We start from the raw sequence: 23,625 nt of genomic DNA on the forward strand, positions 1-23,625 counted from the left end.
AGTGCGCCAGGACCCCATCTCCCCTCCGTTACTCAGGGTTCAATGCTCATAAAGGAAAGGCGTTACTGGTAACATCTACAGTAAAATATCATAAATGCTCATAATGCTATAGTTTAAGTCCTAACCGTTGCAGAGTGGAGGGTTCCTCATCTTCTGGTGGTCGAGTGTCTTCAAGGTGGTCGAGTGAGCGCATCTCCGCGGTCGAGTGGATGATGATTTCTCTTCAACTGCTTCTAATTTTTTGTAAAGATGTCCTTGGAAAGGGTATGCTGGACAGGTCCATGACCCTACCCTAGGTACATAGCTTCATCAGATATAATAAAGGAATTATGAGGATTTAAAACAAATGCATCTTACATTGTAAAATTTTAACAAAAAACAAATACACCTTATATAAAGAAACGGAGAGAGTATGTCGTTTCTGAAACGTGTGGGCTCTGATTCGTTCAGCGAATCAAACACATATGGCCTCTTGGGACGGAACCGATCCGTTGCCTTCTATCCCATGACAAAAACCAAACACACTCTTGCATTTTTGGTGGATCTGCCCAACCAAACAAGAAGTGCAGGATAAAACAAACAAGGGCGGCCCCGTCTTAACGGCATATTTGCCCCGACCGTTCCTCACGGCACGGGACCGGGATCAGACGGTCGGCGAGTGAGACCACGGAAGGAGCGGGGTGCAAATCCGCAGCAACGCAAGGAACCTTCGCGTAAAAAACCACCCCCACCGGCCCACCCCACGATCAGAAAGAAGCTTCTCCTTCCCTCCCTCCCACCTCCACGGTTCCTTCCTGACGAAGCTGCGGCATCCTAGCAACGACTCCCAGAGCAGAAAACCTACCCAAATCCAACAAAACCCAACCAAATCGCCGCCTCCCCGAACCCAAACCCCCAATCCCCACCTCCGCCTCCGGCGACATCCCTCTCCTGTAGCGAGGCAGACGTCCCCCGCGGCCGATGGGGAGCGGCACGGAGCCGGCCAAGGGGCTGCTGCCCTACCTGCAGCGCGCCGACGAGCTGCAGAAGCACGAGCCCCTCGTCGCCTACTACTGTGAGAGACGACGCCCCGCCGTCTATCTGCCTTGCGGCGATCGCCGCTGATTGCTAGGGTTCGGTCTGAGATTTGGATTTGGATTTGCTTTTGGTTTGAACAGGTCGGTTGTACGCGATGGAGAAGGGGCTGGTGATCCCGCAGAAGGAGCGCACCAAGATGACCAACTCCATCCTCGTCTCCCTCATCAACCAGCTCGAGAAGGTATCGTAGCATCTGTCCCCTTTCACTTTTACCTGTTTTCTTAGGGGGGGGGGGGGGGGGGGGACTAAGCAGTTGTGGACTGTAGTTTACTTTGGATCTGTTGCGTTCGTCGCATTAAGGGTTTGGGAACGAGAACATCGATGTATTTTGTTTTGATTAGCAACCAGTTATGTGACTGCCTTTAAGAAGAATACTGATATTTATCATTTGAGGTATGGTGATTTTGCTGTTAGCATGCAAGTGCAATGCAGTGAATAATTTATGAAGTCCCATGTTTCCATCGGAACCCTAGGAATCGACTCCACCTGAATTTATGCTGATTCTCGTAATCAAGTAACGGAACCACTCAGCAATATGGGCTGATCTTCCATTGGCATCAAACTCCAATGGATCAGTATTAGTGTATGTGCTGTGTTCTCCATGTCTTGTGACCACTTTGATGCCACCCACTGGTTCCAAATGTTGCGGTAGTGCTCCGTGTTTGGATTGATTTTGGGCTTGTGATGTAAGTGTTGCCACTTGCTCACTTGCCTGTTTTGAAGTAACAATCCTTTTTATCACACCCTTAATCTGCTCCAGTATATATAGATTAGTAAGTTCATTTCTCTCAGATTTATTGTCCTAATTAAGTTCTCCATCCTCCAGGATAAGAAATCTTTGACCTTGGGGCCTGATGACCATCTTCATTTGGAGGGGTTTGCATCAAGTGTCTTTGCTAAAGCAGACAAACAGGATCGTGCTGGACGAGCTGACATGTATTATAACTGCACAATTCTTATTCCGCTTCAATCATATCAGGATTAGCTATTTGTAGTCCCACTAACACATTTGAAATAAATCTGCACATTTTGCAGAAACACCGCAAAAACCTTCTATGCTGCCAGCATCTTTTTTGAGATTCTCAGTCAGTTTGGCGAGCTTCAACCTGATGTAAGTGTCTCTTTATTTAAGCCTGATATGCTAATGTCTACAATTTTATTATGCGATGTTGAAACTTTCAGAATGTACGTATGTATTTATGCTTTAACTGGCCTTTAACAGCTTGAGCAGAAGCAGAAATATGCCATCTGGAAAGCTGCTGAAATTAGAAAAGCTCTCAAAGAAGGACGAAAGCCTGAAGCTGGCCCTCCTGGTGGGGACAAAGATGAAGCACCTGCCAGCACCACTACAATTGATCATGTAACTTCCTTAACTCCGGCAATCCTTTCATTAATGATAGATACTAGTATTTGTTTGCAAATTTGGCTTTTCTATGATGCATTTGGTTGTTCACACGCTGCGGAATCAATAATTTGTTAGTCAGCATTATTATTTTGAAAAACAACAACTCACGAGGCAGGTTGAAGTGTGTGAAAAACTTAACTATTGCTCAAATACAAATGTGAGTTAGTGTAATTGCCTAATTCATTCATGGGGGGGGGGGGGTCGAAATTACACCAGTTGGCTATTCTCGCAGCATTTGGCAGTGCCAACATATTTGATGCCAGGCAGCAGCACTCTCCCGCCTTTCTCTTGTATCCCTCTCTCCCTCTTTGTGTGCAAAACAGCAAAAGGGAGCACCACACTTACGTGGCACAGTGGTCACCCCCATATGCATGAGAATTGGCGACTGAGCAATTATGATCTGTGATGAACCACTTAAACAACATCAGTGGCAGATCTGAACAATGCTTTAGTTTGCTTACATGGTTGCCTGTTTGAGGGGCAGTTTTTGTGTGTATTGCTAGCCTGTATGACACTGCGTCCTTGTTTTTATCACTTCAGTCCAGTTTGTCTTCAATAAGTACCACTCCCAGTGTTCAGTTTTGAGAACCCTTAGAACTCAAGCAGACAAGCACACACAATTATCATTTGTGAACAATAATTATCCATTCAACAAACAGATCATTCTGCGGTTCTACTCTGGAAGATACACACATGAAATATTTTGTTTGAATATTGCTAGGCGTGGCAAACTGTGGCTGGAAACCAGACATGCCCCAAGCCTTGTACCATTTCCCAAAAAATATGTCGACAACCCTCCTGAACCTTACCAACAAGGCCGGGTGCTACCTATGTTTTCCACTTTCGAAGTTACAATCAGTTTTCATCATTGCTAAGATTGTTACTAAGGGGAGAGAAAATGGCAACCTTATGCAAAGTAAAAAAAGAAAAGAAAATTCAATAGTTGGTTTCTTCATCTTGTTACTTTGCATGTTTGATTGATTTGTGGTGGGCTACAATGGACTTCAATATTGTTGCCTATATGTTTGATTATCTTTCAAACAGGATGTGATTGCTCAGTAAAATGGCTTCTGTAACCATCGTGTACTTTGCATTCTCACACTGTAAAAGGTGCAAAAGTTTACTTGGTACCTTTTCTTCATGCTCCATCGTTTTGTTGAATTAAGGTGCATGTCTCACAGCATGCAAAAATAATAGCAGACGTGCAACAGTACTGCTGTGTAGATTTCACATTCACTGATTAACAGTCACTTATTTTTGGTCTATTAATCAGGATATGGGGCGAAGCCAGTCTTTTGGTAGCCGGCAGAATGGAAATGAAGCATCACCTCATCCTATAGACAAGGTCATTTGGCTAGTCTTTATTTACTTTTTCGTCTTTGTTGAAGAATCTTTTTTTAGGGATTGTTGAAGAAGTTTTAGTTTTCTTAATTTTATCATCTTCCTGTATACAGGATTTTAGCAGGAGGGATAGCTTTTCTGCTGTCCAGCCAGGAAATATATCTTCTCGACAAGGTGCAGAGAAGTTCAATGATCATGTCTCTGCCCAGGCACATTTTTCACCACCACCTCCACCGTCCGAGTTCTCATCTCCACAGTCCCAGTTTTCACCCCCACCACATTCATCTTATTCCTCTCCCTCATACCAAGGAACAGATTACCCTCCTCATGATGTCCACACCCCACACCCCAATTATTCATCTCCCTCGTACACAAGCACAGACTACCCTACAAATGAGTTCCATAAACCACCATCCAATTACTCACCACCCCCGTACACAAGAGCAGATCAACCTTCGGACGATGGCTACAATCCTCAGAGCAATGATAAGCCAGAGGTTTCAGCTTATCCTCAGACATACCACCAACCACCCTACACAATTGAACCCCAGCACACCTCTCAAAACTACTACGCTACAGAAACCCCACCTGCTCCATACAACTACCCTAATTTCCAGTCTTACCCGAGCTTCCAGGACAGCACACTACCTTCTGTCACAACCCATCAACCTGCATTCCATCCTGCTAGTGATGGTGGTGTGCCAACTGCTCCATCATACACTCCTCCGGCATCAAATCATCCTGCACCGACGCAGTACCATCCGAGTGTTGATGCTACACACCAGGTTACCCCTCCCGCTGCGCCACCAGCTAGCCAATACGCGTATGACAGCAATTACCAGCCGGCGGTCGAGAAGATCGCTGAGGCTCACAAGGCAGCAAGATTTGCCGTCGGCGCTCTTGCATTCGACGACGTGTCAATTGCCGTGGAGCACCTGAAGCGTGCGCTGGATCTCCTGACGAACCCTTCTGCAGAAACTCACTAGCTGCCTGGTCCTGGGAGAACACATCTTGTGTAAATACACTATACTGTAATTACGACCAACATGGAGATGGAGGTGTTGCCTGGTTGCATAGATACAAGATCGCTGGGGTGGCTACACAAATCTAGGAGATGAAAGGAGGTCTTTAGCAAACTGTTTCTTGTGTCACATGGAGTCATTTGTTTTCAGAGTTTTGTGATAAGGCTATATTTGGCCATTGCTTGGAATGCATATCCTCGAGTGGTGATGGTTGTTGATACAGTTTGCTTCATTCAAGGCCTGCTATTTTCTGGTTTGATTACCAGCCATTTTTATACCTGAATAAAATGTTGAAGATTCCCACTCTGCAAGGTAATAAATCCAATGGATGATTCTTTGCATTAGTACGGACATGTTGTTAATTGACTTTTCTACACCCATGTAACACCTTTTTTTTTGAGGGAAATGCCATTATGGCGGTTTATATTTCATGTGCAAACATCGATACATCGTTTGTCAATACATCTACTAGAAAATCCGGAGGCTCCGATTTCGAGACAATGGTTCTAGAGACCTCCGAATTTCTAGGCAGATTCCCGAATTTCTAGCCAACAAATCTGCCGCCATATTGGCCTCCCTAGGACAATGAGAAAATTCTATTGAAATAAAATTACGGGCTAAAAACAAGCATTTTTCATAAATTGCTGCTGCCGGACCAAGTGAGTTTCCTCTGTTTTGCATGATCTCAATAACTTCCATGCAATCACCTTCTATGCAAATACCCATGTAACACCTTTGTAATGCAATGTTATCTCAAAATAGTGTTTTAATCCCTCAAATTGACTTTTCTACCCCCTATGTACCTTTGTAATGCAATGATATCTCAAAATAGTGTTTTAATCCCTCAAATGAAAAGATATGGAGGCCGCATTAAGGCAACTTTTGCGCACATCTACCACGGCCTCCATATCCATATGAAGCACGCTGCATATCCTATATGGTGGCTATTCTAGACTTGCTCATAACGTTGAATTTGGGCATCAAATGGCAAAACAACTTCTCTGCCAGGTGGCTCATCAAGCATCCATCGACATCTAATGCAGAAGGTGATATGATTTTTAAGGGTACCAAGTAAATCAAGGGTCTAAATTTTGCAACAACACAGAAAATAGCTCAATTTGATAGGAAGCAAGGAGGCAAACCCACAGCAAGATCTGAACCAGTACACATCATTCTATAATACAGTAACATGCATGTAAACCTCACTTCAGCTTCATCCTTCACATATACATCCAGCAAAATGGCTGGAACGAGAGACGACCGGCAATGTACAGTTGTGAACTGTGATTCAAAAGAATGTCAGAAACCCATCGAACTATCAACACTAACAAAACTGCCTGTGGATTCATCATACTTCCACCTGCAAAATAATTGGATACATAATTAGCTTACCTCTGTTGGGAATGGCTAATAATTTTTTACGTCTGAACGAGAATACGAGACAATACTGGAAACTGTGTTAACACCCATCATTAATAACCAGTTCATGTATAATATGACTCCTTAAGATTCCAATAGGGTTTCTTTCTGTGTGGCCAGCATAGAATATTTCACGCATAAGATGGACTCCAATCGCATCTCTGAGCAGGGCTGTAAAAAGGCCCAGGCTCAATAAGATACTAGAGTCAATGGATCGAGGATCAATCTGTCAGGGAGTTTGCGCCTAAGGCGTTGGTGGCGATGGCCACGAAAACAGTGATTGAGCGAACTAAGGTCCGTACAATGATCTTTCATAGTTCAACTACTACTGTATCCTATATTACTACTAGTCAAGTGTCAAGAGCATGATCCAGATGTACAATATTGCCATCCAGGATCACAAAAGAACCCAACCAATCTTGGCTAGCAGAATCAAAATCTTGCAGAATATACAAGATTCGACAACTGTGATGCACCCCTGCTCTGGATCGACAAATAAATCATGGTTCGGCAGCCCTCCAAGTTAGGTGGTTCATTTTCTTCCATGTTGAACTATGGGGAAATAAATGCATGATTGAGAATTGTTACATGCTATTTGTCACTCAACTTGTGCTAGTAATACTCTGTCCCTCACTGCAGCCTATTCGTACAACTCCTTCTATGACTATTGAATCATGAACGGCAATCTGGATAATAGGGACAAAGTTCTTAAACATTTCTAGCAAAACGGTTGCAAAATGACCAATAGTGGAAGTCGACTCAACGACCAGCACAGTAGTCAGGCAAAGTAGGAAATGATGTGTTCAGCACTACAACCTTCCAGTGTTCTTTTCAAGAAAAGATGTCACAAATATACAATTATCATTTGAAGATTACGAAACTTTCTTCTCCAATTAGCTGAGCAATTACAAAATGAGTAGGAATCAAGGTATGTATAAGGAGAAACAAACCAAAACCAGCCGTTTATAAAACTGGGCTGGCTTAATGATTCGTCCCACAGATGCCACTCAGCCACCACTACCTTGTTTTGTTTTGTGTCATTGACTTATTATTTGTGTGGGTAGTTCTAATTATTAAATCCAAGCAAAGCTACAGGAACATTACTTATTTCCAGTGCTACACAAAGTTACAATAAATTTCTGATTTCAAGTTTTAACTAATCATAATAATACAAGATAGTATATCAGAAGATTGGAAACAAACCTGCCAAAGAAAATTGGATGTAGCTTACTATCTGAACTGACCACCTAATTTCTTCTATTAGTCTCTTCTCTAAACTTGTCAACATGCAACACATCACATGGGCCACAAATTGAAGAAACCATTACTGTTTTTTGATTATTTGAAGCATATACCTGTAAGAAGACACCACCACAAAGGAAAACGAACAAACTATTAGCATCTACGACAACATAGGTTGGTTGTGATTTTTGGCACATGTGGATTAAATATTTTCTATCTAACCCCAAATTCTGACTTGCAGTTTCATCAAAACACTTGGCTCACCTCATTCTCTTCAGGAGAAGACGGTTTGGTAGCCGATTCTGGAATGTCCGAAGCAAAGAAATACGTATTAACCATAGCCAGCTTAGATTGGGAGTCATGCTCTTCCCACAGTAACTGCAAAAGATAGCAGAAAAGACTGTCTTACAGAGAATACACACTCTACGATAACCAGCGTTTGACATACGAAGAGGGGAGTGCTAACCTTTCAACATCCTAGCATGCAAACAGGTTTAAATTTACGCTATAGTTGAGGGAATAATACAAAAATGGAAAGATACCTGCAGCTTGGATGGAGCAGACTTGCCATCTTTGGAACCAATCAAAATATGATCTTGGAGATTGTATGTTATACCATCAACAATACAGGAGTTATAATAAGTTATGTTGCCCACAACTTTCAGGGCATCGCCAACCCAATCCACATCACCAAGATCTGAGCTGTAACCTACAGCTTCACTCTTTGGACCTGCCATAACTTCATGCTTAGCACATAAGTCCATGTTTGATGTCACCAGATACACATTGTTATGTTCTGACATGGCATTAACTTCTGTTGTTTCATCATCCTGAGGACACCCTATTCCAATATCAGCGGCTACATCTTCTTGATGTTTTTGATCTGCTGGTGTTCTACCGCTGCTGGTTCTTTGTTCGTCCTTGTTCAGAAGTTGGTCAGAGTTTCCTTCTATTCCACACATTTCAGATGAGTCAATGAAGGAATGGTCGGAATTTCCCCCGTCAGAAATTGCAGTAGCCTGCAGTGTGGAATCATTTACTGAATTCACAGCACATGGAAGTAACTCAATTGTCTCTCTTTGCTTATGAGACTGCTCCGACAGATTTCCAGCAGCACTATATGTTGATCCTCCACTACTTTCAATTTGACTGGAGGATTCCATGGTCTTTGTAACTAAGCTTCTTGAAGGTGGGCCATGTCCTTCCTTTTGTTTAGACAGAGTGTCAGTATGTTTAGTGTTTTCCTTTTGAAATTCAGAAGCAGAGCCCAATTGTGCTTTTGAACTAACAGTGTCTAAGGCCAACATGTCACTGTTACGTACAGACCTACCAGGTTCACTGGAGTTCTGCTTGATGAAACTTCCGTTTCCTGCCACTTTTTCACTCTCATCTTTTGTGCGTGGGTTTTCTGATGCTCTCTGCAAAGTTACACCTCTAGCCTTTGATGCAACAATTGTTCTTGTAACCTTGCCATATTTTGGAGGCAGAGGTTTGCCCTTACTATACGCTACACAGGTTGGACAATACCAATCTGCAATTGACAGGCCTTCGTTCCCATCCTGCTGAAGGCATTTTAAGTGTACACCCCTCTCGCAAGCATCACAAACAAGTAAACTCTCCACATCAGTGATAAATGTTTTACATATTTGACAGTCCACCCGAGCATGCATATACTCAGTTGATGGTACCGTCCAGCTAGGATGGTTGGCAGGTTGGTGCAGAACCAGTTGAACATTTTTTGCTATCGCGTTGTGCTTGGAGAAGCAGGGTTCCTGTTGAATAAATGCTGCTGCTCCCGGAGGAACATGATCTCCAATAACAATGTTCCTGTTGACAGGTTGAGCAGAAGGTGCCTTCTTTTCATGAGATTTCCCTGCACTAGAACTCTGAACTGTGCTTTGGCTGGACCTAGTAGCAGTAAGATGAGCTGATTTATTTGTCTGGCCAATAGTTGCTGCAACAAAGGTGACATAGACAAAATTACTTTTTGAGTAAGCAGATTCAAAGGAATGCATCTCACTCAAAATCAAACATACCAGAATTGCATGGTGTGAATATCTTCTAGAAAAAGTTTATATTATGAATAAAGGATGCAAGATAGGGTGGAAGTGTTTGTGAATTTATATTATGAATAATAGAACATTGGTAACATAGTAATAATGCTGTTGTGAAATCTAGTGCTGTGTAGTTTCTGCATATAACTTCACATTAGCTGATTCTGTAACCAGGGTATACAGAGTGCCTGCGGTACTAGTTAAGCTAAAATGTAGATTGATGCACACCAACAAAAAATGCATACTAGTGGAACTAACTATTCCTGGATGTAAAGGATGAGCTTCTTAAGGAACATATTTATCTTTCTGCATGGAATGTAAGATATTGCTATTTATTTGAGTGAAGTTAGGAGCTAGACCAGGTTCAAGCGTTAAACATAAGCACCAGCCGTCTTGAGAATAGGAAGAACATTTAATTAAAAAGTTACGAAAATGAATAAAGTGGATAGTGTAAGGCAAACATGGATGCAACGACACATTACCTCCTCTTTGTCTGAAATTAGGACAATTAACAGCCTTTTCCACTTCAATATTTGCAGAACCAACCAGTGGTAGAGAAACAATTGAAGGAAGGTTACCTGATTTGGAAGAAGATACTCCCGCTGGTGTTTCATTTGGTCGGGACTGCTTCAAGATAGAAGAAGACATGGTTACTGGGGTTGGGGTTGAGGCAGGGAATGACCCAGCAGCTGACAGGTTCCATCCAGCGGCGGACTTGGAAGCTCCATCCTGGAATATAGCGGTTGCACTTGAGGGTGTTGTCTGAGGAACATTCGTGGTTGGACGTACTAGAGATTCCTTGACTTGTTCCATCTATTTCACAAAAGGAAAGACAAAAGAGAAATCATTGAAGATGCTTAAAATTTCAGTTAGCATATATGCACCAACATATCGAACTACATTACAGCATATTAATATGCTGATTAGTGAAACAGAAGAAATTTGACCCCCAAAGCTAAAAGCTATCATGACCACTAAGAAAATTGAACTGGCCATATTGTGTAAACTCAAATACTTCCTTATAAAATAAGAAAACTATTCACATTTTTGTCATTTGATGGTTGATGCAACACACATATACCTAAAATCATTTACATCTGTCATTGTATATGGTGATACGCTGTATCCTCAAGTATCGCCTGCACTCGTCGCCACTGCCATCGCCTGCACTGACCGGTCACTGCCATCCCCATCTTCCTCCACGCGATACTGCCACCACGATCCCCTCCGCCTCCTCCCTCCATGCTGGCAGACGCCTTCTTCCTTCACCCAGGCAGCAGGTACCTCCGCGCCTCTCGTCCCTTCTCTGTTTTCTGCACTTTTCGTTCTTCTTTTTCTTTGTTTGCTTGGCTAATGGCTACTAGGTCGTACTACTAATCAACGATAGTAGGAGTATGTGATTAATCTTATACTACGTGTGGCTTGCTGCTGTTTTTTTACAGGGTGCCTGGCTCTCCACTGAACAGAGAGAAGCAGAGAGCAATGCCTCTGAGTGGATCCACCGAACAGGCTTAGTTAGGACCCAACAAATGGGCTGAATCAAGGGAGGGTGTCAAACCTTGCGCTTGGTGAGAAGGATCCTCTCGGCGATCGAGGCCCTGCGGGGGCGGTAGTCCATGGCGGCGGGATCCCTGGCGCGGCCGAGCCCGAGGTCCTCCACGAGCGTGCGCACGGCCTCCCTCGGGTACAGCTCCTTGGGCCGTACCTCCACGGCCGCCACCGACGCTGCGAGCCGCCCCCGCGCCTCCGCCACGAGCGCCCGCTCCGCCGCCGTGGGCGCCCTGCCGCCCCGCACCTCCCCGGCCACCGCCAGCACCATCACGATCTCCGCCACCCGCCCCAGCTCCCCGCCCCCCCGCGGCCGCTTCCGCCCGCAGCCCATGGCGCGACGGAGGGGGACGCTTCTCGAAGGTTCTGGAAGGCGACGGGGAGTTTGAAAGGCTCGCTTGGCGCCAGGTTAGAGTGGGGGACAGGGCCACAGGGGAGTGGCGATGAGGATTCCGGAGGGTTTGAGCGGCGCGACCGCGCGATGGGGACAGAGATCAGAGAAGGTTCTGCATCTAGACCTACGGATGGGCTACTAAATAGATCGGACAGCCAGCAATGTTCGGGCCACGAAATCTGACGGCCGGAAACGGTAGGGGCGTGGCAGCCAGCGGATGATGGGAGGTTATAAATGCCGTTGGTGATGGTGGTATGCATGTCATCAAGACACTTCAAACTATTTGATCTACATCTAACACATGTGAGATAAGTTATGTATTTTACATAAAGATCCTTACTACTTCGCTCATTGGTTGCAGAAAACTCTTTAGTCTCTACAGACAAGTTCATCACCCTGTCCAAACGGTTAGGGACGAACTAATTATTAATAGAGCCTGCGAAGTTGATCATGCTGGAAAGACGGTTCTGGAGTTCCTACATTTTTTACCAGATCAAGTTTTGTCCATTTTGGCTTTTCAAATGCTCGATAGATTATTGCCATTACTGCCTGGTAGTTATGGTGGGAAAGGATAAAATAGTACATGAGGAGATAGTTCAGAGTGCATACCAGGTTTCTATGGGATTTGTACGCTTACAACTAATTTTGTTATCGCCTCCTCTCTGAAGGCTATCTTGAAAAAAGAGGGCTGGATAAGGCCTTCGGGTTTTTTGTCAAACTTAATGTTAATATATCTTTTGATCAAGATCTGCTTAGGGGCACTGTTGGGGCGGTTCTGAGGGATGAAAGGCAATTCATTGCAGGAGGGAATGGAAAGATAGATTGGTGTGTGGATGCCGTGACGGCTGAAGCTCTGGCTCTCGGATTCGGTCTTTCCCTTACGCAAAGGGCATGATTCAATCGTCTCATTATACACTGACAATTTGGAGGTCTTTGATAGCATGAAGAAGTGAGCACAATCTGCGGGAGCGGCGGAAGCTCGAAAGTTACTCTCTTCTCAAGCCCAAGCCCAGCCAAGCGACAACCCGAAGCCCCATAGCGCGGCCCAAACGTGTGAATTTCAATATGCATTTAACAACTAAGACTGGAAGCCCGCCCCCAAAGCCTGAAAGTAGAAGCCCGAACCTAGCCTCGGGCTGCAGCCCATGCCTAGGTATGTATAGTCGGCGCCGTATTTCCACAACGACCATCTGATCCTTATGTCCTCTTGAAGCCTCACATGCTTAGGAACTGTAATATTCGACCTTCTCTGCGCGGTCGATGCCACGCCTTTCGTGTTGCTTCTCATTTCTATGTCCCTAGTGATCCATTGATTCTATACCCCTTTTCCTGACCTCCCTCTCATCTCAAAATTTGACTCAAAATACAAAAAGGGCTAATAAACCAAGACCGCGGAAGTAGAACATCAAGAAAATTCTATGGGTTTTAATCCTACTCCCTCCTTTCCGAATTACTCGTCACCAAGTATGGATGTATTCTAGATACATCCATACTTGCAACAAGTAATTCGGAACGAAAGGAGTACAAACGAAGCAAGCTCTATAGAAAAAACTATCCTAAGAAATGAATCCTCCAAAAAATTCTTTTAATTCAAAGAGTCCCTAACACATTGCATGATTCACACGACCAAGACAAGCTAATACCGTACAAGTTGGTGGATTAATTCAAGCCCTGCTTTTCTGAATCCATTGATATGGTTCGAAGGTACCACTTTCCAAATCAATCTATTCAATACGTTTGATCTGCAAAACTTCCCACAATGTACAGTAGCACCATGCTTACAGATTCTTCAAACTTGTACTCCCTCCGTAAACTAATATAAGAGCGTTTAGATCACTAAAGTAGTGATCTAAACACTCTTATATTAGTTTATAGAGGGAGTACTAGAAAGTACACAAATTCAATAAGGAATATATGACATTTCTAAATCCTAATGTGGCTAGCTGTGCACATACCAGACATGGACACTACTTCATTTCCAACAGATCAATATGCAAGAATGAATTGTACTCCCTCCGTCGCAAAATAAGTGTCGCTTATTTAGTACAACTTTGTACTGAATCAGCGACATTTATTTTGGGACGGAGAGAGTATTAGATAAGTGGAAACAAATTTGTACAAATGAATGTGAATAATTTCAACAAAGAGACTATGAACAATAATGTACACATATGTGCAAGTGTCGTCTATTCCCCCAGGGCCTAGTTTGTGGCTCGGATGGAAGTTACAGGCTCTGTACAACCCGGTATCAGAAAACTGGCAAAGCCGCCAAGCGGCTTGCATTTGCGAAGGTAATATCTGAACAGAGCATCAACTGTTCGGCAGAAGTAACTACATGTACGTCTTTCAAAGTGAAGCCATGAACCACAGGTAAGATATATCCATTCCCCAGGTGCGAGTTCAGATACGGCATGCATACCGTGTTCAAGAGAACCCGTATCACTCCCTGAAAATGAAACAACCGTGATGATTTAATAAACAAATCATAGATGTAGAAAAAGCCTGCACTTGCAATGGTGTTCTGCACATGCCTATCCGTTGCTATATAGGAAATAAAATGTGAGCAGTAGGCAGCCAGAAGTCAACTAACAGAATAATTGGAATCACCTTAATAATGATAAAAAATAAATAAAATAAATAAAATAAAGACAGTGGAATACCTGAATCAAAGACATATGGAAGTTTCCGATTTTACTCCACTTCAAGGATAGAGAGAAATTATCTAAGCCAACGGTACCATATACTTTATTCCCTGATGCCTCCACAACACCTGACGCGCTAACAATCTGCAAGGAAACAAATCATTCCAGCTGTTAGAACCCTACTTGGAAATATTAATATATGGTTTGAAATTTCGAAAAAGCGATGCTGAAGTTAAGAGAAGTTAGTGCAACCAGTGATGGTAAACACATCTGAAATTTCTTCGCTCCCATCTTGGAGCAATGGAGCAACAAAAGCACATCATAAAAGTTCAGAATTTGAGATTTCTTACTACAGAGATGCATGCAACTGGAACCGTCTCTGTGCCATGTAAAACATCAATTATCATGTCTGCATTAATGGTAGCACCAATCTTTTCAGATGTAATCCTCATCAGTGGGGATGAGGCCATTGAAATGTTCAGGACCATGTCATCATTTGGATAGTTCCAATATAAGCGAGGAATGATAAATTTCCAGCCTGCTGTATTCAGTAGAGATTGATCAGGAACTTTGTCTACAACCCAATGCATGGAACCAGCCTGAAAGGGGAAAAGGGATAATGTAAAACCCACAAGGTGGAACATTCTTGACGTATTAATAAAAATGTTTAATTACCTTGAAGTAAACCTCTAATGCCGAGTTGAATACATCTTCATCGAGTGAAAGCAAAAGCATATTTGATGCTCCACCACAAGATAATGAAAGCTGGGGATGCTTCTGCAAATTGCTAGTCTTAACAACTGCAGAAGCGAACAATCCATTGATATCAAACTCAATCGTGGAATTCCCGTATAGTGGATCATTGACAAAAGTCATGTTCAGAGCAGTGACATTGTCCAGACTAACACTCCTAGGAAGACCTTGAAGCAACGAATCCAGTTTTGATGTGCTGTCAATAATATTTTCCGGTATTACCTTTTCAACCGCAGCTCTAATATGGTCTTCAAAAGCATTTATAAACCTTAAAAAAGAAGGCCAGGGAGGAAACATAATTAAACTAGGAGAACTTTGCCTTTGACGTGCTTGATTATATTTATAAAAAAAGAAAACATCAAATAAAATGATCAGATATGTTCGTATTTATAAAGGAGGCTGACCAAACCTGTGAATGACATTCTGTTATGACCGGCCGGACCTACGTCCGTAGGAGGCCCACCGGGCAAGCTTAGCCCGCAAGTTATCTTAGTTTTTATTTCACGTCGTGGTTATATATACAAGTTGTAAGACTATTTTGAGATTTAAGCAATAAGACTATTTCTATTGCCCGGCTCCCAGAGGAGCCGGAAACCCCAAACCCTAGCCGCCTCCTGTCTTCGCCGCCGCCGCACCGCGCAAGGACGGCGCCACGCCACCGGCCGCCGCGCTCCAGCCCTCGCCCGCCTCCCTCGTTCCCCTACAACCTACGTCCGAGACCGGGAAGAACCCTAGCTCCTATCACCTTGGTATCAGCTAGCTTGGTTTCGACCATGTCATCACCACCACCACCGCTGCCGCGCCATCGCCGAGGCCCCGCTGGGCCTTCCCTCGGCGCCGATGGATTCCACCGCCGGCGCGTCGACCGGCCAGTCGCCCCCCCCCCCCCGGGAAGAACCCTAGCTCCTATCACCTTGGTATCAGCTAGCTTGGTTTCGACCATGTCATCACCACCACCACCGCTGCCGCGCCATCGCCGAGGCCCCGCTGGGCCTTCCCTCGGCGCCGATGGATTCCACCGCCGGCGCGTCGACCGGCCAGTCGCCCCCCCCCCCCCCCCCCCGCCGCCATGGATCCGCCGCAATCACCATCTACCATGCCAACCCTCTACTCCCCGGAGGCCATGGCCGGTGTCCTCAACGACCTGGTCATCGCGGTCCAGGGAATCCGACTCTACCTGGCCAGCCCGTACGGGCCGCCACCGCCTCTGCCGCCGGCCGTTCCCTCCGGACCGCCGGCCCTGCCCTGGTACTCGGTCCCCGCGGCAATCGCCGAGGGCTACCCGGCGCTCCAGCAGCCGGCCGCGCCAGCTGTTTCCTGGCCACAGTGGCCTGCGCCGGCGCTCGCGGCACCACCCACGCCTCCCGCGCCCGCCCCAGCCCCGCAGTGGCCGTCCTGGCCCGCGCCATCCGCGCCTGCTGCGCCGGTCCAGATTCCACTGCCGCCGCCCAGCTCCGGCCTAGGCTAGTCCACACCGGGAGGTCTCCCGATCCAGCAGGTCCGGTTCCCACCGTCACCATCTCCGATTCTGGCTTGGATCACCGGGACGTCGCCACCGCCAGTTTATACGGAGGCCGGGGACCCGTCGGTGCCCACGCTGCAGCTCGGGGCCTCGTCTGGCTCCACGGGGGCCTACGCCGGCCTCCCCACCATTGACCGGGCACCGTCCTCAGCTCTCCGCATCGCCGAGCCGGTGGGCCCTGGCATGACGACTCAGACGCCGCCCCGGTTCGCCAAGATCGACTACACCACCTATGACGGCTCGGACCGCTTAACTGGCTCAACCAGTGTGACCAGTTTTTCCGTGGGCAGCGCACGCCCGCGTCGGAGCGCACTTGGCTGGCTTCCTACCACCTCCGCGGTGCAGCCCAGACGTGGTACTACACCCTCGAGCAGGACGAGGGCGGCATGCCCCCATGGGAGCGCTTTCGCGAGCTATGCCTCCTTCATTTCGGGCCGCCAATGCGCGAGAGCCGCCTGGCCGAGTTGGGCCGCCTACCCTTCACCTCCACGGTGCAGGACTTCGCCGACCGCTTCCAGGCCCTGGCGTGTCACGCGCCGGGTGTGACGGCCCTACACCGGGCGGAATTCTTTGTCGGCGGCCTTCCCGACCACATCCGCGTGGACGTCGAGCTGAAGGGGCCCCAAGACCTCCAGACGGCCATGTACTATGCTCGGGCATTCGAGCGTCGCGCCCAGGCCTTGACGCCGACGCCCTCGTCTCGTGGGGGCCGACACCCTCCCCGCCCACCCCCGCCAGCACCCACGCCTTCGATCGCATCACCGGCAGCCACCCCAGCCGCGACGCGCCCTTTCCGGCGCCTCTCTCACGCGGAGCAGCTCGAGCGCCGGCGCTTGGGGCTTTGCTTTAACCGTGATGCGCCCTATGCCCCAGGCCATGTCTGCCCGCGCCTCTTCTACTTGGAGACGACCGACGAGACCGAGGATGACACACCCGGTGATGGACTCAGCGACCCAGCCACCACAGAGCCAGCGCCTGCACCCGCGCCCGCTCCGGCGACGGCCCTCATCGTCTCGCACCACGCGCTGGCCGGCATCCGTGATGAACGGATGATGCTTTTACCGCTCACGATCCAGGGCGAGCGTCTGGTGGCCCTCTTGGACACAGGTTCCACGCATAACTTCTTGCCTGAGGCCACCATGCGGCGCCTAGCACTACAGCCGACAGGCAGGGAGCAGCTGCAGGTCACCGTCGCTAATGGCGACCGCCTCCGCTGCCATGGGCTCGCATGAGACGTGCCCATCATTATCGGCGACGAGCACTTCACCATCACATGCGCCGACATTGACTTGGGCTGCTTCGACTTCATCCTCGGCGTCGACTTCTTGCGGACTCTCGGTCCCATCCTTTGGGACTTCGACGCCCTGACGATGACCTTCTGGCGTCTCGGCCGCCGCGTCCGGTGGGAGGGCATTAGAGGCACCTCGGCGACGCCCCCACTCTAGCTGGCCGCGGCCACCACCGAGGCCAAGCATCCGCTGTTGGACCACCTCCTGCAGCAGCACCCTGATCTCTTTGAGGAGCCGCAGGTGATGGGGTCATGTACCTAGGGTAGGGTCACAAACCTGATCTAAGTACCCTGCCCAAGGACACCCTTAGAAGAGGTCACCTTCCAGTCGACCAACGAGGGACTCACTCGACTGACTTGAAGGACTCGACCACGAAGACTCACTCGACCACAAGAAGGTCAAGAGGCACTTTGCACTGCAACGGCCTGTAATTAAGTAGACTTTATGATAGTAAAGACACTTTATGTGGGGCGTTACCAGTAACGCCCCGGACTTAACTCACCTTAAACCCTCTCCTACGTGGGCTGGCTGGGGTCCTGGCGCACTCTATATAAGCCACCCCCCTCCACGGGTAGAGGGGTTCGGCACCTTGTAACTCATATACACATAATCCACTCGACCGCCTCTGGGCTCCGAGACGTAGGGCTTTTACTTCCTCCGAGAAGGGCCTGAACTCGTACATCTCTTGTGTTTACAACCTCTCCATAGCTAGGACCTTGCCTCTCCATACCTACCCCCCACTCTACTGTCAGGCTTAGAACCACGACAGCAGGGCCTTCCACCAGCCCGGGTCTACGACCACCGTATTCACCTCCTGCCGGGCTCGACACCGGTGGCAGTACGGCCCTACCGGTACCCTCAGCTGCAGAAGGACGAGTTGGAGCGGCAGTGTGCCCTCATGCTTGCCGCGAGCATTATCCAGATCTCCACGTCGCCATTCACGGCGCCGGTCCTCCTCGTTCGCAAATCGGACGGCACGTGGCGTTTCTGCATCGACTACCGCGCTCTTAATGCTCTCACACTTAAGGACAAGTTTCCTATCCCAGTGGTCGATGAGCTCCTGGATGAACTGCATGGGGCGCGCTTCTTCACCAAGCTGGATCTTCGGTCAGGGTACCATCAGGTGCGCATGCACCCAGACAACATCGCCAAGACGGCGTTTCGGACTCATCACGGCCACTTCGAGTTCTTGGTGATGCCTTTTGGCCTCTCCAACGCCCCGGCGACCTTCCAGGCCCTGATGAACAATGTCCTCCGGCCCTACTTAGGTCGCTTTGTGCTCGTTTTCTTTGATGACATTCTTATCTACAACGCCTCTTGGGCAGAGCACCTCCAGCATGTGGCCATCGTCTTCAACGAGCTTCGGGCGCGCCATCTTCATCTTAAGCGCTCGAAGTGCTTGTTCGGGACGCCTTCTGTCGCTTACCTCGGCCACGGCATCTCGACCAAGGGGGTGGCCATGGACGCCGATAAGGTGGCGGCCGTCGCTGCCTGGCCGATTCCGCAGTCTCCGCGGATTTCTGGGCCTCGCGGGGTACTACCGAAAATTCATCCGGGAGTTTGGCTTCATCGCAGCCCCTCTCACGCGCCTTCTCCGTCGCGACGCCTTTTCTTGGGATGAGGCCACCACGGCATTCGAGGCCCTCAAGGGGGCCCTCGCGACGGGTCCTGTCCTGTAGATGCCTGATTTTGACCTACCGTTCACCGTCGACTGCGACGCCTCCGGTGCGGGGTTCGGTGCGGTCCTTCATCAGGGCGATGGACCCCTCGCCTTCTTCAGCCGGCCCTTTGCCGCTCGCCATCTAAAGCTGGCGGCCTATGAGCGCGAGCTCATTGGCTTGGTACAGGCGGTGCGTCACTGGCGGCCCTATCTTTGGGGTCGCTCCTTCCGGATCCGTACGGACCACTACAGCCTCAAGTTCATGCTAGATCAGAGGCTCTCGACCGTGCCGCAGCACCAGTGGATCAGTAAACTCTTTGGGTTTGACTTCACTGTCGAGTATCGTCCGGGTCGCCTTAACACCGTCGCCGATGCCCTGTCTCGGTGTGACGCCGACACTGCCGACGGTGCGGCTGAGGGGGCGGCCTGCTGCATCATCACCGGGCCCTCCTTCGCCCTCTTCACCGACATCCGACGGGTGACAGCAGCAGCGGCCGACGCGCTCCTCCTTCAGCAGCAGCTGGCTGCGGGGGAGCTGGATGAGCCATGGCGCCTCGCTGATGGCCTGCTCCTCCATGGGCGCCGGGTTTTTGTTCCGTCGCACGACGATCTCCGTCATCAGGTGTTGCGCCTCGCCCACTTGGCAGGCCATGAGGGTGTGCAGAAGACACTCCATCGTCTCCGCGCCGACTTCTACATTCCAGGTGATCGTGCCCTGGTCCGTGACTGGGTACGGTCTTGTGTGACGTGCCAACGCAACAAGACGAAGACTCTTCAACCGGTTGGCTTGCTCCAGCCTTTGGAGGTGCCGTCCCAGGTCTGGGCGAACATTTCCATGGACCTCATCGAGGGCCTCCCCAAGGTGGGCGACAAGTCCGTCATTCTCACGGTGGTCGATCGCTTCTCCAAATATGGCCACTTCATCGCGCTCGGTCATCCTTACACGGCGGCGTCTGTCGCTTGGGCCTTTTTCGACGGTATTGTCCGTCTCCACGGGTTCCCATCTTCGATCGTCAGTGATCGGGACCCCGTGTTCACGGGACACGTGTGGCGTGACCTTTTCCGGCTGGCAGGCGTTAAGCTCCGCCTGAGCACAGCCTTCCACCCTCAGACGGACGACCAATCCGAGGTCGTTAACAAGGTGATTGCCATGTATTTGCGTTGTGTTACAGGTGATCGCCCTCGCGCATGGGTGGACTGGCTATCATGGGCGGAGTACTGCTACAACACCTCTTATCACTCCGCCCTCCGTGCTATGCCTTTTGAGGTGGTTTATGGCCGGCCGCCCCCGCCGATTCTTCCTGTTGATCCAGCCCTGGCACGGACCAAGGCGGCCGGTGCTCTTCTGGGCAACCGTGACGAGATGCTGGCAAAAGTCCGGCAACGCCTCCTTCAGGCCCAGCAGTTGGCCACACACTACTACGACGACAACCATCGCGAGGCGGAGTTCGCGGTGGGGATTGGGTGTGGCTGCGTCTACTTCATCGCTGTACGTAGTCCCTGGACCCCCGCGCGAAGAGGAAGTTGGGTCCTCGCTATGTCGGTCCCTTTGCTATCCTGGAACGCATTGGGAAAGTGGCTTACTGTCTTCAGCTTCCGGCAGGTGCGCGGATCCATGATGTCTTCCATGTGGGTTTGCTCAAACCCTTCCGTGGAGAGCCACCCGCGGTTCCTCCCGCACTGCTGCCGGTCACCGACGGGCGTCTACTTCCTGAGTCGGAGAAGGCATTGAAGGCGCAGCTGCGTCGCGGCTCCTGGTACGTGTTGAATCAGTGGGCTGGACTTTCAGAGGAGGACGCTACTTGGGAGCAACGCGAGGAGTTCCGCCAACACTACCCCGACTTTCAGCTTGAGGATGAGCTGTTTGCGTAGGCGGGGAGAGATGTTATGACCGGCCGGACCTACGGCCGTAGGAGGCCCACCGGGCAAGCTTAGCCCGCAAGTTATCTTAGTTTTTATTTCATGTCATGGTTATATATACAAGTTGTAAGACTGTTTTGAGATTTAAGCAATAAGACACCCTAGCCGCCTCCTGTCTTCGCCGCCGCCGCACCGCGCAAGGACGGCGCCACCCCGCCGGCCGCCGCGCTCCAGCCCTCGCCCGCCTCCCTCGTTCCCCTACAACCTACGTCCGAGACCGGGAAGAACCCTAGCTCCTATCACATTTCATTTGTTTTCTAGTCACAAAAGATGTACAAAACTTGAACTAAATCATGGCTCACTTAAAATATCACGTATGTTTGTCTTAGTCTCACAAAATTATGCACTTTTTGCACCACGGGACATCATTTCATAAACTCTAAATCCTCAAGTACTACCACTTGTATTTTATTTTTTAGCATTTATTTTTAAAGTGATACACAAGGAGAACATACCCTTGATAAAACCAAGATGCTCCACCATCCAGAGATATCACCAGGTCCTTCACAGAACAACCACATTGCGTGGCGTTCAGAGCCAAACTTCCATTATAATTCTTGATTTCCATGGTTATCCCAACTTCCATTCCTTGAACCTTACACACGTGGAAAATTCATGAGTTGCTTCTTCTCATTAGCTGAACAGATAAACAACAACTAAAGATAGAATAGAAAGTAACCTTAGAATCTTAGTTGACTAGGAAGCTCCTAGTTTACATGATGCAATAATAGGATATCATCATAATTCATAAGTCATATAGAGAGCATATCTTGAATATAATATGAAGCATTACCTATCATTTGACTAGTTATTTCAGATTTTAAGACCATGATGTTGATGATAGTTATTAGACTTATTCCTCAAGCATAACTTTAACTGTCGAGAAAAATCAGTAAAGGGACAATGATGTGTAGTGTTTCGCCACACTCAATGATTTGATTTTCAGATGTTTATGATCAAGTTTTTATTGTTTCCAAAAGATAACATAGACTTCACAATATTCTTCAAGCAATTAAAGAAAAACGAATGGTATGTAACAACCAGAAACAAAACAGAGCCAGTAGGATAGTACTGGTCTCCAGCTTGTAATTGCTGTATCAATGAGTATCCTCACCCTTAAAGTACAATTCTTACACTATACCCCTGCTGTCCATTCTTTGAGCCATCAAATTGAAGAGATTGTCAGGAACTAACTCACACTTCAATACACTAGACAGTTAGGTAAACTCAAACTCATAAGGCATACAAAAGTACTACTAAAAGTCGCGGTTCTTAAGCACGGAACTCGCACAATTCACATAACCACCGTTAGAAGTTAGAAATATCCAAGCCCGGGCGCTTATGTTCTGGTGTCAAACTAGTGCTAGCATACAAATTCAATGATGCCGTCAAAATAAATCAACCAGAGTTCACACCGAATTTCACGACAATGGCAAACCAAATCTAGCACATTCGACACCAAATCCCGCCCCCTTCTGGCCCGCAATAGCCAAAGGAAATTAGTCGATTACCAGGATCGAAGCGGTGCCTCTGTCGGAGATCTCCACGGGGAAGTACCAGGAGTAGTAGGAGTAGCTCCAGGCCATGCTGATGTTGGCGGTAATGCCGGAGGCGACGACGACGAGGGCCGAGTCGCCGAGGCGGACGACGGAGTTATCCCCCACGTCGAGGTGGAAGAGCGTGATGTTGGAGACGGCGGCGCGGATGCCGCCGAGGAAGGGCACGCGGAAGGCCTTCTCCGCCCCGGGGAGGCGGAGCGGGGTGAGCGACCGCACCGCCTCGCCGATCAGCACGTCCTTGGCGAAGGCCAGGCCTGTGTCGCCGATCACCGCGGAGAGGTGCGCCTCGTCGCCGGTGGCCGCGGCGGAGGCGAAGAGGGGCAGGAGGAGGAGGAGGAGTAAAGGGAGGAGGTGGTGATGGGCCATGGCGGGTGGGCGAGGGGGAGGAGGCGGGCGGCGGAAGGAAGAAGAGGAAGGAAGGAAGGCAGGTAGCAGCGGCAGTCTGGTGTACTCTGAGTCATCATCGATTCGCGGAGTTCCAAATCAAATCAATAAGGACTAGGAAAAAAAAACATGCTTCCTGCAGTTATTAAAACAGAATAAAGAACACATTTATCTGCATCACACGGTAAATATAAGTTTCTAAAATTACGTGCGTGCCATAGCTGTAAAGAAAACAAAAATAACGAGGTTCTTTTGGCAAAAAACGCTATCCTTAAGCGGGCGGATGCACACACAACATCCGCCGCCTGCATAGCCGTTAGATTGATTTTGATCGAGCGCTCGCGCTGACCACATGTCCCGTGCTGCCGTGCAGCTAGTTGTTTTTATAACAAGC

The 23,625-nt window shown here is 48.5% G+C and overlaps 3 protein-coding genes across 3 annotated transcripts; 1 reads left to right on the forward strand and 2 right to left on the reverse strand.

Annotated features, from left to right (window-relative positions):
• The first annotated feature begins 750 nt into the window (after positions 1-750).
• LOC123150513 (protein HOMOLOG OF MAMMALIAN LYST-INTERACTING PROTEIN 5) lies at positions 751-5,189 on the forward strand. Its single transcript, XM_044570354.1, has 7 exons — positions 751-1,054; positions 1,158-1,258; positions 1,904-2,013; positions 2,113-2,188; positions 2,300-2,437; positions 3,756-3,827; positions 3,937-5,189. Exons 1-7 carry the CDS (start codon positions 961-963, stop codon positions 4,807-4,809), a joined length of 1,464 nt encoding a protein of 487 aa, XP_044426289.1. The 5' UTR covers positions 751-960; the 3' UTR covers positions 4,810-5,189.
• A 663-nt stretch (positions 5,190-5,852) lies between these two features.
• LOC123150511 (uncharacterized) lies at positions 5,853-11,608 on the reverse strand. The gene is made up of 6 exons (XM_044570352.1): positions 11,119-11,608; positions 10,139-10,373; positions 8,049-9,460; positions 7,771-7,884; positions 7,468-7,619; positions 5,853-6,205 (listed from the first exon to the last, which is right to left on the reverse strand). Exons 1-5 carry the CDS (start codon positions 11,440-11,442, stop codon positions 7,512-7,514), a joined length of 2,193 nt encoding a protein of 730 aa, XP_044426287.1. The 5' UTR covers positions 11,443-11,608; the 3' UTR covers positions 5,853-6,205; positions 7,468-7,511.
• Positions 11,609-13,600: 1,992 nt separating this feature from the next.
• Positions 13,601-23,266, reverse strand: LOC123150512 (putative BPI/LBP family protein At1g04970). The gene is made up of 6 exons (XM_044570353.1): positions 22,800-23,266; positions 21,744-21,883; positions 14,820-15,165; positions 14,495-14,743; positions 14,163-14,288; positions 13,601-13,948 (listed from the first exon to the last, which is right to left on the reverse strand). Exons 1-6 carry the CDS (start codon positions 23,211-23,213, stop codon positions 13,751-13,753), a joined length of 1,473 nt encoding a protein of 490 aa, XP_044426288.1. The 5' UTR covers positions 23,214-23,266; the 3' UTR covers positions 13,601-13,750.
• Positions 23,267-23,625: the final 359 nt, after the last annotated feature.

The sequence above is a fragment of the Triticum aestivum genome, chromosome 7A (assembly GCF_018294505.1).
Source record: "Triticum aestivum cultivar Chinese Spring chromosome 7A, IWGSC CS RefSeq v2.1, whole genome shotgun sequence".
Lineage (NCBI taxonomy): Eukaryota > Viridiplantae > Streptophyta > Magnoliopsida > Poales > Poaceae > Triticum > Triticum aestivum.

Coding starts and splice junctions, on each gene's coding strand:
- LOC123150513 (XM_044570354.1), top strand. CDS start 961: ATGGGGAGCGGCACGGAGCCGGCCAAGGGGCTGCTGCCCTACCTGCAG. Junction 2,014..2,112: donor CGTGCTGGACGAGCTGACAT/GTATTATAACTG, acceptor CACATTTTGCAG/AAACACCGCAAAAACCTTCT. Junction 3,828..3,936: donor CACCTCATCCTATAGACAAG/GTCATTTGGCTA, acceptor TCCTGTATACAG/GATTTTAGCAGGAGGGATAG.
- LOC123150511 (XM_044570352.1), bottom strand. CDS start 11,442: ATGGGCTGCGGGCGGAAGCGGCCGCGGGGGGGCGGGGAGCTGGGGCGG. Junction 9,461..10,138: donor AGTATCTTCTTCCAAATCAG/GTAACCTTCCTT, acceptor CCTTTGTTGCAG/CAACTATTGGCCAGACAAAT. Junction 7,885..8,048: donor CTGCTCCATCCAAGCTGCAG/GTATCTTTCCAT, acceptor TATCTTTTGCAG/TTACTGTGGGAAGAGCATGA.
- LOC123150512 (XM_044570353.1), bottom strand. CDS start 23,213: ATGGCCCATCACCACCTCCTCCCTTTACTCCTCCTCCTCCTCCTGCCC. Junction 14,744..14,819: donor CATTAGAGGTTTACTTCAAG/GTAATTAAACAT, acceptor TTCCCCTTTCAG/GCTGGTTCCATGCATTGGGT. Junction 14,289..14,494: donor CAGTTGCATGCATCTCTGTA/GTAAGAAATCTC, acceptor GTTTCCTTGCAG/ATTGTTAGCGCGTCAGGTGT.